This window comes from Melanerpes formicivorus, unplaced genomic scaffold (assembly GCF_026170545.1).
Source record: "Melanerpes formicivorus ecotype bairdi unplaced genomic scaffold, bMelFor1.0.p_v2 SCAF_122, whole genome shotgun sequence".
Classification (NCBI taxonomy): domain Eukaryota; kingdom Metazoa; phylum Chordata; class Aves; order Piciformes; family Picidae; genus Melanerpes; species Melanerpes formicivorus.
The window spans coordinates 849,477-862,006 of record NW_027142474.1 but is presented as its reverse complement, the minus strand read 5'-3'; the positions used below and the strand labels follow the sequence as shown (position 1 = coordinate 862,006).

General features: G+C 48.7%; 1 protein-coding gene across 5 annotated transcripts in view; it reads right to left on the bottom strand.

Moving 5' to 3' along the window:
* Positions 1–3,545: 3,545 nt before the first annotated feature.
* COL15A1 (collagen type XV alpha 1 chain) overlaps positions 3,546–12,530 on the bottom strand; it is a 63,543-nt gene continuing 54,558 nt past the window's right edge. For 4 of the 5 annotated variants that reach the window (XM_068167715.1, XM_068167717.1, XM_068167720.1 and 1 more), the window contains 9 exons: positions 10,689–10,799; positions 9,307–9,451; positions 8,816–8,880; positions 7,996–8,124; positions 7,784–7,843; positions 6,400–6,459; positions 5,249–5,434; positions 4,151–4,266; positions 3,546–3,838 (listed from right to left, as the gene is read on the bottom strand). In XM_068167715.1, coding sequence (XP_068023816.1) covers positions 3,622–3,838; positions 4,151–4,266; positions 5,249–5,434; positions 6,400–6,459; positions 7,784–7,843; positions 7,996–8,124; positions 8,816–8,880; positions 9,307–9,451; positions 10,689–10,799 — 1,089 coding nt within the window. In that variant the 3' untranslated portion in view covers positions 3,546–3,621. The remainder of the gene's footprint in view (positions 3,839–4,150; positions 4,267–5,248; positions 5,435–6,399; positions 6,460–7,783; positions 7,844–7,995; positions 8,125–8,815; positions 8,881–9,306; positions 9,452–10,688; positions 10,800–12,530) is intronic. The other variant, XM_068167716.1, reaches the window with a different exon arrangement.

The following is a 12,530-nucleotide window of genomic DNA, read 5'->3' as shown; positions in this document are numbered from 1 at the left end:
TCATGCTCCCAGATCCGTAAGGGGCCTCCGATGCAGGACCTCAACAATAGCTGCAAGCACCGCTGCTGCCTCCCTCCTGCTGACATCTGCCCGGAGTTTATCCCACAGGAGCCAAATCACAGAGCTGAATACCAGGGAACAAGTATCTCTTACTTTGCAGGGTTTGCTTTCGACCCGTTGTGATCTCGGGCGGGAGGGGGGGGGAAGCTTCACAATACCAAAGCAGAGGGGAGAATGTCAGACATGGAGCACAGGGTGTTTGTGTCTGGTCGAACCGACAGATCAGGTTTAACTCGTGGCACTGCATGGTGATCTGCACCACACCGTTTAAAGCCTGCTCTAAAATGGATCTGTTTCTATGGAGGCTTTCATCCACGAGGGGATGGCTCAACGACAGAATCCAATTGCTTTGGGCACCGTTCTGTTGTCATGAACGTGAGATCATCCTTTCTCTTTGGCCACGCCAGGCCTTACTCCCGACAGCGTTTGTAACATGAACCTGGGGTTTTCCAGACAGCCTTGCCCTTGGTGAGCAATTCTGGTTTGTTCTGGACAGGGCTTTCCTGTGAGCAGAATGAAGAAGTGTTGTGAAAGAGAAACCACCATAAACCATTCGAGTCTCAAATGTAGTGGCATTACAACACTGCTACCAAGCCCCACAGAGGCATAAATGGCTCTCAGCAGGTTGACTTTGCCACATGGGGTACTTCTCTATGCTTCTGAGTTGGTTTGAGTGGGAGGGTCACATCTGTATCCAGGCACTGCTGAAGCAATGCAAGGCACTGGTAAATTGCCCCTTGAAGTAGCAAAGTAGGTGGCTTGTTGCCACATTCATTCTCTGTATTTTACTTGGGGCTGAAGTTTAGGCCTCTCTAGCATGGGAACCAAGACTAAATTCCAAGGCAGCTGTGATTTTGGGTGGCAGAGTTGCTGCTCCCCTTCTTACTGTGACCTGCATTTAATCAGAACAGGTTCCAGTAGTTTATAAGTAGCAGCTCAAGTCTTGTCACTGTTTTCTGTTGAGTGCTTCAGCTCAGCACAATGTGCAGAGAGGTACTCCCTTAAAAATAAACAGAAGGCCTTTTGAGCAGGGCACCAGGGCTTGTCTAAACTTCTGCACTCTCTCCACATAGTGATGTTTCTATGCAGTCAGAGCTTTTCAAAAGCATACCTGGGAGCTGTTAGCCTTTAGCCTGTTATGCTAGTGGGAATAATCTCTTTTAACCTCCTCTGTATTTACAGTGGATCAAATTGTTCCTTTTAAAGCCTTCCTGAGGAACAGGGAAAGCTCTCACTTGACTGATTTGTCGTTTTCTCCCTTCAGACTGCTGCACCAGTTTCCACTGCAGGTACTCTCTTGAGCCTTGCTCTGGTGTTCACTTTGGTGATTCATTTACTTTTTACTAAGTTCCTTACCTGAATTAGCAAGTCTTCATCCTCAGGAGCACCTGACTTTTGTGCTGGAGTCATGCTGGAAAGAAGTAGTCTACTTAGGGAAAGGCAAATTATGTGCTGGGCTATTACTTTTCTCTGCCATGTTCTCATGAGTATACTGTGGCTCTTCAGCTGCACTGGGGAATATGCAGAGCCTCTGGTTAAAGGGACAAAAAGTGTTCCTGCAAAGCAAAACATCTCTCTGGCAGATCTCTCCTGCCATTCTCTGGAGAGCCAGCTGCTGTGAGCTCAGCACCACAGCAGTGCAGATGGTGCAGGGTTCTGCACTGTCTTCAGTTCCTGTAGCCTGCAGATTCATCTTAGAGGTGGGAAACAACCATTGGCAGTTCCTTCACATGTCGTTGATGGTGCTTAACCCTGGCAGGTGCCTGCTAGGCTGCTGAGGACACGGAGGAGGGTTAGCCTTGTGAAAGGATCAGCAGAGATAGGGATGTGTTTCTGCTGGACTCAAACCAGTATTCAGAATTTCCTAAAGATTTCCTTTCTCCCCCCTGTTTTCTCTCCACCCCCTTCACACAGCTCTTCTGTGTGATGCCCCTCCTGTAACTGTAATTCTAGGCAAAGAAATAGCTGCTGGCTCAGGCGTGGAAGAGAAGAGAAACAGTGATGGCTGGGGCTAACTGGCTGCAGGCATTGACCCTGCTCTCCATGCCTTGGCTGAGCTGAGGGTCTGCCAGCAGCTGAAGGTAGGTGGTTTCTGTTGGAAGCACATAAAAGCACTTCATTGTGCCCCTTGAACCTTCTGTGATTGGGAGTAGAGCCCTGTGAGACACCGATGGCCTTTCCAGCCGTGCGAGCTGAAGGCATTTGTCATTTCCCAGGAGCGCTCAGCACCTTCGGGAAATGGGACATAAAGGAACGCAGGGAACTGTTCTGCCTACATTTCAAATGCTGCTTTACCTTGTTGTAATGATGCAGTCATGGCTTTTCCAAGACAAGAGGAAGACCTGATTCAGCTGAGCCTGGAAAGTCAGCTAGCTGGCACAATGCTATGTAGTTACAGCATTTCAGTACAGCAAGTGCGATTCAGCTTTCCTTTGGAAGATTGCTGTCTAATAAAGAACATAGTACTCTGACTGCCAGCAACTGAACACAGACTCCAGCCTAAAGCCTAAAAAATGGTAATACGGAGTTTGAGTTCCATGGTTACTGCCAACAAAGGAGAAATCCAGATGCTGTTTGAAGCTGATAAGGGCAGCTGATAAGGGCAAAGCCCTCATCTCTGACAGTGATGCTGTTTGTGAAGGACACTTGGTGTTGGTTCCTTTCATTGTTGCTGTTGTACTAAGTTCTGTGAGTGCCAGCGGGCCGGATCCACAGCACATGAAAACCACTTCACACAGAACCTGGTGGGCTAACAAGGTCTAGAACCTGTTTTCAAGGAACCATGGCAGACATCTCTCGGGGCAGTCTGCCCCCAGAGGAGATGACTCCCTCATCCAGGGAATGAAATCAAGGCAGGTTGGGTGGTTGGTTTGCCTGCATTTACTTTGCACACTTTTACCAGTAACAGGATGTTTGCTGTTCACACTGCTCAGCTTTCTTGGTAACAATAGCACCAAAATAAGGATGAGATTTCTTCTGGATGAAACTCCTTCTGCCTAAACCCCTGCACCTAGAATCTGCAAAATAAAAACCTGAAGGTGTGGAAGCTGCTAAACTGATGTGTGAGCACCAGGCTGTGATCTCTACAAGCTCCCAGTAAAGCTCAGAGGTGAGTACCCATTGTTCTCACAGCTTTCTGGAAGATTCCAGCCCTGTGAGATGCATCAGCTTGCACCAGTTCCTCGGGGGTGGGAGGTGAATATACACACATGAAGAGTCCATGCAAGTGAAGAGCAGAGAGCATGCAGCTTGCTGAGCCGTGCTGCTTGTGAGCCAGGCTGCTGGATCTTCCTCACAGGCCCCACCTGGCTGGTGCCCTTGGGAAGAGGAAGGGCTGAGGGTTCACTGTTGGCAAGCTTTGAGGGTGGGAGGGAGGGCTTGCAGTCAGGCACATGTGCTGTGCCACCTGGCTGGAGTGAGGTTTGTGGCAGGGACATGTTCTTTGCCTGTTTTCTAGAATGAGCAATTGCAAACAATAAAATATGTACAGGATTAAAAATGAGATTTCAGTGTCAGCTTTTTCTGTGGTAAAACAGAACACTCTTATGTGCCACAGGTGAGTTATTTGCCTTGGGGTTCGGGTACAAAGCTGTTCTCAATGCAGAGAACAATGAATTGATTGCTACAGCTGTACACTTTCTGCTCAAGAAGTTTTCCTGTCTTCAGTGGTGATGCTTGTCCAATGGCTCCTGTGTCAGCTGTGTGCCAGGCTTCACAGTAGCTGCTAACCAGTCGAACCCCACGTGCAGTTGAGCCATGCCATATTACTTTTTGAGGCCTAAAAGGTAAAGTTCAGAAGTTATTTCCTGAAGAAGTCTTTTTTGCTGTATTCAGCTGTACATCTGTGGGGTGGTGACCTGTGTTTCTGGCTTTCCTTCTGTCTGGAGTTAATGGTGGGTAGGGAAAGATGAGAAAGCGGAGGAGGAAAGAGGAGAACACAACCTGCCATCTCATTCACAGTCTATCACAGAAATAGAGAAAGAAAGGTGGCATAAGGGAATAATTTGTGTCACATTGCTAGCAGCTCAAGATCCTGCTTCTTGGTAAAATAAATGCTGTGTAAAACTTACAGATGGTAATGCAAACTCACCAGGAGGGATCGGTTAGGACATTCCTCCCATCAAAGGAGTATATGGGAACATCAGTGTTGAACTGTCCACCATTTCCATCAAATAGAGATTCCCAGTTACTGAAAAGTATTTCTCCCTGTTAAAATTCCAAAGCCACTTTTACAAACAGAAGGAAATTCCCAAATCCACATCGTACCTGACTTAGAGCTGCCTGTCCACCCGGACCCTTCCCTGCTTCTAAGGACACCTGGGAGTGCTGGTTTCACCCCTGTGTCTGCATGAAGCTGCTGAGCAAACCTGTCTCACCTCTATGCCCATAGCTCTCTCCAAACAGTGAGTTTGATCGTGTCTCCACTGTCCTACTCCTAATGGTCTAAGGGACTGCCTGATAAACTGCTTAGGACTACTGCAGTGAAAAGACAAGGGTAGTCACAGCATCATCCAAAGTGGGGTGGGCAGGGATTTCTGGAGATCATCTGGTCCAACCCTGCTGCTGCCACAGGGTCACCAGGATCAGGTGGCACAGGAGCAGCTTTCTGGTTTAGAGTTTTTTGGTCCTTTGTCCTGGCAGCCAGCCCATGCTCCAGAGATGTTTCTTTGCCTCAGCTTTGAAGTGTGTCTCTACGTGAGACCACAAAACAACTTCTGCTCCAGACTCAGTCTCACTAGGGCACATCCAGCATCACTCCCAAAGGCAGAGTTTGCCTTTGTCTTTAAAAATGAGAAAATTCAGCATTTGAGCCTACTGTGCTCACACTAGAAGGGAGAACATAGAGGCTTCACTTTCCCTGCTGCTGGGAAGCATCTTCAGGAAGCCAAGGCTGTTGCTTTCTCAGCAGCCTGCTCCAAGTGGGCTCTTCTCAGAGCTTTGCTTCCACCTCTAGCCTCAGGGTACTGGGAATGCAGCCCTTGGAAATGCAAAGGAAATGTGAGATGGTCTGTAACTTGCTGCTTTATCACTACACTTGTTTCTTGGACCTGACTGTGAAATATGAAGCAAAGTTTCTTGTTTAGAAGATAAAATTTAGGCCAAATCTTTCTGCCTTTGCCATTTACAAAGATTTTGGGGCAGCTAAAGCCTATCCTGTGCAAAGCAAAGAGAAAGCACTCGTTTTTACCTTAAGATTGACTATTGGCAGGTGATGTCTGTCTGTTTTCCTGACAACTGTGGCCAGGTCTTGCAGATGTGATGAGAGGAAAGCTCTGTAGGTAGATGTCAACCCTGCTAGCTGGGCCTGTCGGAAACACTGGAAATCTGCTCGCACATCCCCAGAAGAGGGCAAGTTTAAGGCCACCAGATGCAGCTGGAGAAAAAAACCAAACATCAAAACAAACAAACAAACAAAAACCACAAATGAGGAAAGCCCACCATTTGTTGTCAAAGTTTATGACCCTGTGATGGGGCCATACTGGGAACACCCCCTCCTGCCAGCACAGGGAGTGTGCCTCCCACACCAGCCCTGACAGTCCCTTGCTGCTGGCTCAAAGCTGTGAGGTCCACAGCAGAAGCGCCAGTTCCACTTGGGACATTAAGGAAACCATCACTAAAGAAACCTCTACTCCTAAAAGTTAAAATACTTTCAAAAGCAGCTAGTATTTTAAAGCAGAAGCCTTGGAGTTACCACACACACAAATCCCAAATCTTGCAGGCATGGAAATCCGTAAGAAGAAGCGACTATCACTATCCCTCTCTCTCTCATGTTTCATTCAAAAATTGACTGTCATTAAATCCAAGAGGTAGAATGCTTAAATCCATCAGCACATATGCAAGAACTAATCCACATCCTGGGGGATTCTTCTGGGTGCTCTGTTTGGTTTGTTGTGGATCATTTTGTGTGGTTTTGTTTGTTTCATTATTTGTTTTAGCTATAATGCAGTTACCTTGCTCTCTTTGTGTAAATATTTTAAGGTATTTTAAATGAAGGCTTAGCTTCTGAAGTGCCCATCTGAAACAAGGAGCACCACGAAGACTGAATTGTAGCACTACTGTGTGCTGTAGGAGTAAGCACTGAGCGAGTTCCTAACTCACAACCAGGATTTTTAATGATGTGGGGAAGGGGCTGGCATGTTGACAAGAGATCTGGAGGAACCAGCTTACAATTGCCTCTGAGATGTCTAAGCTGGTTAAAGAAGTGTTTGTACATTTCTCAAGTGAAAGCTGTGACTTTGCAGAGGAGATGTCACCAATCTCCCTCAGGATGCAAACTGTCACACTGCAAACCACAGCTATACAGACACGGATCTCTCAGACCATAGATCTCATACTTACGGCTGGCTTTCCGCTGTTCACGTTTGGCAATGGACTCAGTGCTGGAAGAGGCTGAAATCCCTGCATTTGAACATATACAATAGAGACGTTAGCCAAGTTACCCAGCTCAGCATTTTAGACACTCCAGTTTCCTAAATAATGCAAACACTAAATACTGGAAAAGCTGAAAGTGCCCTGCCTCTGGGGAAAAAAAAAATCAAACCTGAAGTGCATAGAAAGAGCACTTTACCTGCATGCCAGCAGTCTGGTGGAGCACAGAAATGGTGTTTGAAAGCTGTCCTGGCCAGAGGTGCTTTGCCAGACCCCAGCATACCCATTCCCCACTGCTCTGCAAGAGCTGGTGTCAGCCTGGCTGGCACCTGCAGTCCTGCATGGAAGCAGTCTGGCTTGGCAGGAGCAGGAGACCAGGGAAATCAAAAGTGAAAGGGCAAGGGGCATGTGGAAACAAAACATGTAGTGGGTGGGAATATTTCTCAAGGCCTGAGTAATTCCCTCTCCTAAGCAATTGGCATGTAGAGACCAGGAGGCTGGTGACCCTCAGGGCTGTCCAGGAACAGCAGTTTCCTTTAGTTATGGTAGGTGAGTAACGAGCCACTGACTCTGCTCTTTGGGAAACTCCTGTGAGGGCAGCTGGAGGCTGCAGGCAATTTTCATTACACCAGGTCTGGACATCTCCCACCATGCTAAGTGCACTCATCTCTGACCTTCTCTAACTTCTTTTTTTTCTTTCTGACCACCTTCCTCCCTGCTGCACCTTCCTAGCACTCTCTCACCCTTTTGCCACCTCAGCAGGCAGACCAAGTAACCTGGCAATGAGACTGTTCTCTGTCCCTTTCACCATTCATTCTCCTGCAGTTTTCTGGGACACACAGCAAGTTCACATGCAAGGTGGTCCAACAGCTTGGAGATGGTACTCAGGTACAAACTAACAGCTGAGTGGACCCTCAGCACTCAATGGGATAGGCCACACACGCATGGTGATGATGCACTCTGAGCACAGGACCAGAGGTTTTAGAAGAAAACCTGCTTTGCAAAAACACTTTTCTGAGTTTCCCTGAAAGGGACAGGCCTTGATGTGGCTGACCTCAGTGTTATGAAACAGAGTACTGCCAGCTTTGGGGGGTTATTTCTGCAGGCAGCCTGCTTTTTGTAGGTGCTGCTTTGTCTCTGCAGCGTTTGGAGTCTCAGAACATAATGGAAACAGATGACTGGCCAGGAGGAGCCAACTTGCAAGCTTCTGTAGTCCTAGGATGCTTGTTGTGTACTGACAAGACTCACTGGAAGGTCAGGTACTGCAGGGGGCTGCCTGCAGCTTCTGCCAAGTGTGTCACTTGGCTTTGCACATTTAGAATCAGTTTGTCACAGTCCAGTATTTTGTACTCACATGGCTTGATAGAGCTGGAGGAGGGAGGCTGTCAGCAGGGATAGGAATTAGCTCACCAAGCTGAAAGAACCCAAAAGGAGAAGCAAACAAAACAATCACCAAGAGCTCCTGAACTAAACCAGAAGGAATCTTGGCACCCATACTTCTCCAACCCTGCAGCAGCTCCGTTAGGAGTGAGGAGGCTGGAAAGAGTCAGGAGGGTGCAAGAGTACCTGCAGCTTCCTCCAGCCGTTCCTCACACGGATGAACACCTCACTGGTCTCAATTAAGTAGATCAACGAACCTTCTGCCACCAGATGGACTTGGTCCAACATGCCCTGGATGTTCCGGAACGTCATGACCTGCCCAGCAGGGAGGGTGTCATCAGGCACACAAAAGAGCTTGCACTCAAGTCTTTCTGAACACACAAATGTCCGAGGTGGCAGTGAATGCCCTCTGTTAGCTTGGTTTGCCTTTCAGGAAGAACAACTATTTAACTGGTAAATGAGCAAGAGAGACGCCTTGGCTGTCACTGCTGCTGCATGGGTGTCTGGAATACAGTTCTGATCTGACTGATGCAGAGAGAAAGGGAAACACTTTTCCACCTGCTTTCTGGCACAACAGTTTTTAGATTGGCTATGGAAATTAACAGTTTTCTTCTCAGAATCAAATGGCCTAAACTGCCAGGTTTTAATCCAGAAATGGACAGTTCTCATGGGGCCTGGATTCAGTTATAAGTCTGGTATCTAAGCATGGTAAGTGCCACACTCTTTCCCAGACACTGCTTTGGCCATGGCATGTGCCCCTTGGCACCACCAGAGCATGCATGCATCTCTCAGTGACTGTCACAAGCCATAGGCAGCCTTCTCTCACCAGCTGTTTGTCCCAGCTGTGGGCTCCCTGTTGAAACATGACCAGCTTCAGAGAACTAAAAAATGTTCTAGTGAATAAAAGCACAGGAGCAGCTTTCCCTCCTCTCTTAGTGCTACCAATAACACCCAAAAGATCTGAAGCAAGGTGTCCATGGCAAATTTCCTGATTGTGTTGTCTTACCAGATTCCTGGCTGCAGGAGCTCCTGGCTCTCCAGGGGGACCTGGTGGCCCAGGCATCGCAGCTGCTGAAATACAAGCATGCAACACATGTTGAAGGCCATCGTGTGTTGAGAGAGAAGGTGAGTGACAAAGAGAGGCCTTGGTTGTGATGTCTGGGAGTGCTGGGAGCTTTAAACAGCCACAGAACCTTGACCCACACTCACATCTTCCCAAATCAGCTGATCTATCTGACAGACTCTGCAGAGCCCTCAGGGCAGCCTCTCTCCTTTCCTCCCAGCCACAGTCGAGGTCCCACAGCACCGGTCACTGAGAAATTGTCCCTTTTGTGCTCCCAGCTCCAACTTACACCCCCACACCCTCTCCTCCCCCAAAGAAATTGGAGAGGGGAGCAGCCCAATTCAGGTGAGCAGATGAGCACAGATGTGCAGAGGAAGGGGCAGTGGGGGTCTGGCTGCATCCCCATGCACTCACAGACACAGCAAAGAGCTCACCTGAGCCATAGATTGCAGGTGGTCCTGGTGGTCCTGGTGGGCCAGGTGGGCCAGGAGGTCCAATTTTTCCATAACCTGGTAAGCCAGGTAGGCCAGGTAACCCTGGAGGTCCTCTGGGTCCAATAACTGAATCCCCTTTGGGTCCCTATTGGCAATAAAGAAATCTTCTTTTGAATGCCTCTGTTTCACTGCTGCAGGACCTTCCTCTCTGGTGGCAGCATTGGCTGAAGGTCTGCCACCAAAGCCCTGTTTGAAGAGGACTGTGTGGGTAGCTCTCTCCAGGGAAGCAGGGATCTTGTTTAAAAGGAAAAATCTGCCCACACACTGTATGCAGGTTTCGGAAATCTTCCTGCAAGTTCTCACCTCCATTCCTGAGCAGCTGATACCTGCAAAACTCTTCCCAATACTCTGAGTCCTAGAACTCAACCTGCTTGTTTTGATGTTCACACAAGAGGAGAGCTTGCCAAAGGCTCATGGTGGGAAGCTCTGACACAGGGTGTGTCTTTGCAGGGCGTACGTCCCGTGACAAATGTTGGCTTCTCCCTGCTGTGATCAAACATCAGCTCATAGCCTTTGAGCTCTCCAGCTGCTGGTCTCCCAGGTTAAAAGCTCCACACCCTATGCGTCCAGTGGAGCAGGGAGTTCTCAGTCTGCAGCAGGAGGGCTCCAACTGGCCTACAGACACAGAGCAGGTATTGGACCCTGGACTAGGAAAGTTCAGTCCCTGGGGGGTCACGGCTCTGTCATCCAACTCATTCTCACTAGTGGAAGAGTTTCTAAGCAGGGAGATGGTTCCCAGAAATTTGGACTGGTGCTGTGGGAATTTCTGAACATGGGCCTGCTAAGCTAATGCCTATCCTCAGCTGCCACCCACCCACTCATCATGCGCTGCACACCTCCATTGCCAGGTCTCAGGGTTAAGCAGGTTTCCAAGGCCTTTGTGCATTGGCTTCACAGCAGCTGCGGTGGCAGTTACCAGAAGAGAAAACAACAAGGTAGACAGTGGCTGAACTTTATAGGACAATCCAGATGGATGCACACTGCACTTTCCATCCATGTTTTGGGTTATTGCAATAAGAACTAGCATTATTTATTTAGATGGCAACTGCTTTTCAGGTCAGCCTCTGCCTGACTTTGCATCACCTGTTTTGGCCTTTATAGGGGTCCAAGCAGTAGCCTCAGGAGTTCTGTTTGCTGCCTTGGGGTGCAGCGCTGCTGGCAGCAGGGCTCTGCTCACTGGCGCAGCCGCAGCAGACAGCTGGGCATGGCAGCAGCTTTTCCTGGCACCTTCATTCCATGCCATGTGCCTGTGGTTTGGTGCCTTCCAACTGAAGGTAATGGGTACCCACAAGTACTCCTGCTCTACAACCTGCATGACTTACAATCAACCCTGGTCTTCCAGGAGGTCCAGGAGGTCCTGTCAGAAAAAAGCCTCCATTGGGTTCTCCTTTCTCTCCTTTTACACCAGTGACTCCGTTGTCTCCTTTTTCACCCTTTAGAGAGAATACAATTAAAACATTGATCTGAGGTGAGCTCAAAACTCTATGCATTGATCTTTAAGGTTACATCAAATCTCTGAGTCTTATAAAGAACAGCATCTGCTTCAACTCATTGCAACATTGATTCTTTCTTTAGTGATAGGGAATAGAAAGGAATTGCTTTCTCCATTGAGGCTGCAAGGCTCTCAGGGTAGGGACTCAGGGGGGGGACATTAGGTGGAGGCAGAGAAAATGCCTCTGTTGCTCCCTCCTGCTATTCTACCTGGCACACCCTTGTTCTGTGCAGTAGCTGGAGGCAAACAGAAAGTTGGAGGAAGAATAGAACAGAACAGAATTAACCAGGTTGGAAAAGACCTTCGAGATCATCGAGTCCAACCTACCACCCAACACCATCTGATCAACTCAACCATGGCACCAAGAGCCTCATCCAGGCTCTTCTTAAACACCTGCAGTGACGGTGAATCCACCACCTCCCTGGGCAGCACATTCCAATGGCCAATCTCTCTCTCTGGGAAGAACTTCTTCCAAACATCCAGCCTGAACTTCCCCTGGCGTAGCTTGAGACTGAGGCTGGCAGATGAGCTGGCCAAGCTGCTCTCCATCATTTTCCTCCAGTCCTGGCTCACTGGAGAGGTCCCAGATGACTGGAAACTGGCCATTGTGGTCCCCATCCACAAGAACGGTCAGATGGGGGAACCTGGAAACTCCAGGCCGGTCAGCCTGACCTCAGTGCCAGGGAAAGTGATGGAGCAGATTATCCTGGCGGCAATAACTGCTCACCTGAAGGATGGCCAAGGGCTCAGGTCCAGCCAACATGGATTTAGGAAGGGCAGGTGTGAGAGTCTAATAAGTTTGTCTCTCTCTATGTGAGTCAACAAAGATAAAGTGATAGCAGAGCCACTGGAAAGAAGGTGGAAAGAATCCTGTCCACCAATCCTGGATGCAAATCAGCTTGTGATTGCATCGTGATAACACGGGACTACAACAATGGACCCAAGGACCCAGCCATCACACCTTTAGGGCAAGATAATCACCACCTGTTTCCTGAGCTTTGTCTGGATGGAGACAGGGTAGACGGAGATTCCCCCCTCCTCCAGCCAGGGTCTTGCCCAAACACACAGATTTCCTGCCACTGGAATTCCTGAGGGACAATATTTGACTACATACCTAAGGACTAAAAAACTGTATAAAAGACTTGAGCAACTACTGGTTTGTAGAGAGAAACAGAGGAGAAAAACGGGGAGAAAAACGGAGATGAAGGAAAACACAGGAGACGGGCCAGGCCGCTGAGAAGAGAAAGCCGGGACGATGCTGCTCCGGAGAAAAGAAGCTGCCCGGAGGACCACAGCTCCAGCCAAATCCTCAGCACCCCTTCTCTACAGACCCAGGCTGCCCAGAGGAGCCTCAGCACTGTTCCTGTATCAACCCAACATCTCCCCAGAGGACCACAGCTGTTCTCCAGCAAAAGCCTCACCACGGTTTCTCTACAAATCCAACATCTCCTGCAGCACCTTTCCTCCACAGACTTCATCCTCCACAGACTTCATCTTGGGGGGGATGAGGGATGTGGTAATATAATTCCTTTCCTCTTCTATCTCTCGTCCCTCTCTCTCTCTCTCTCTTTTCTCCCCTTCCCTTCTTATGTCCACTTTCTCTATTTTCTCCCTCTCCCTTTCTTATTTATCTAATAAATAGTCTAGCTGTTGATACTTTGGCCTCGTTTGT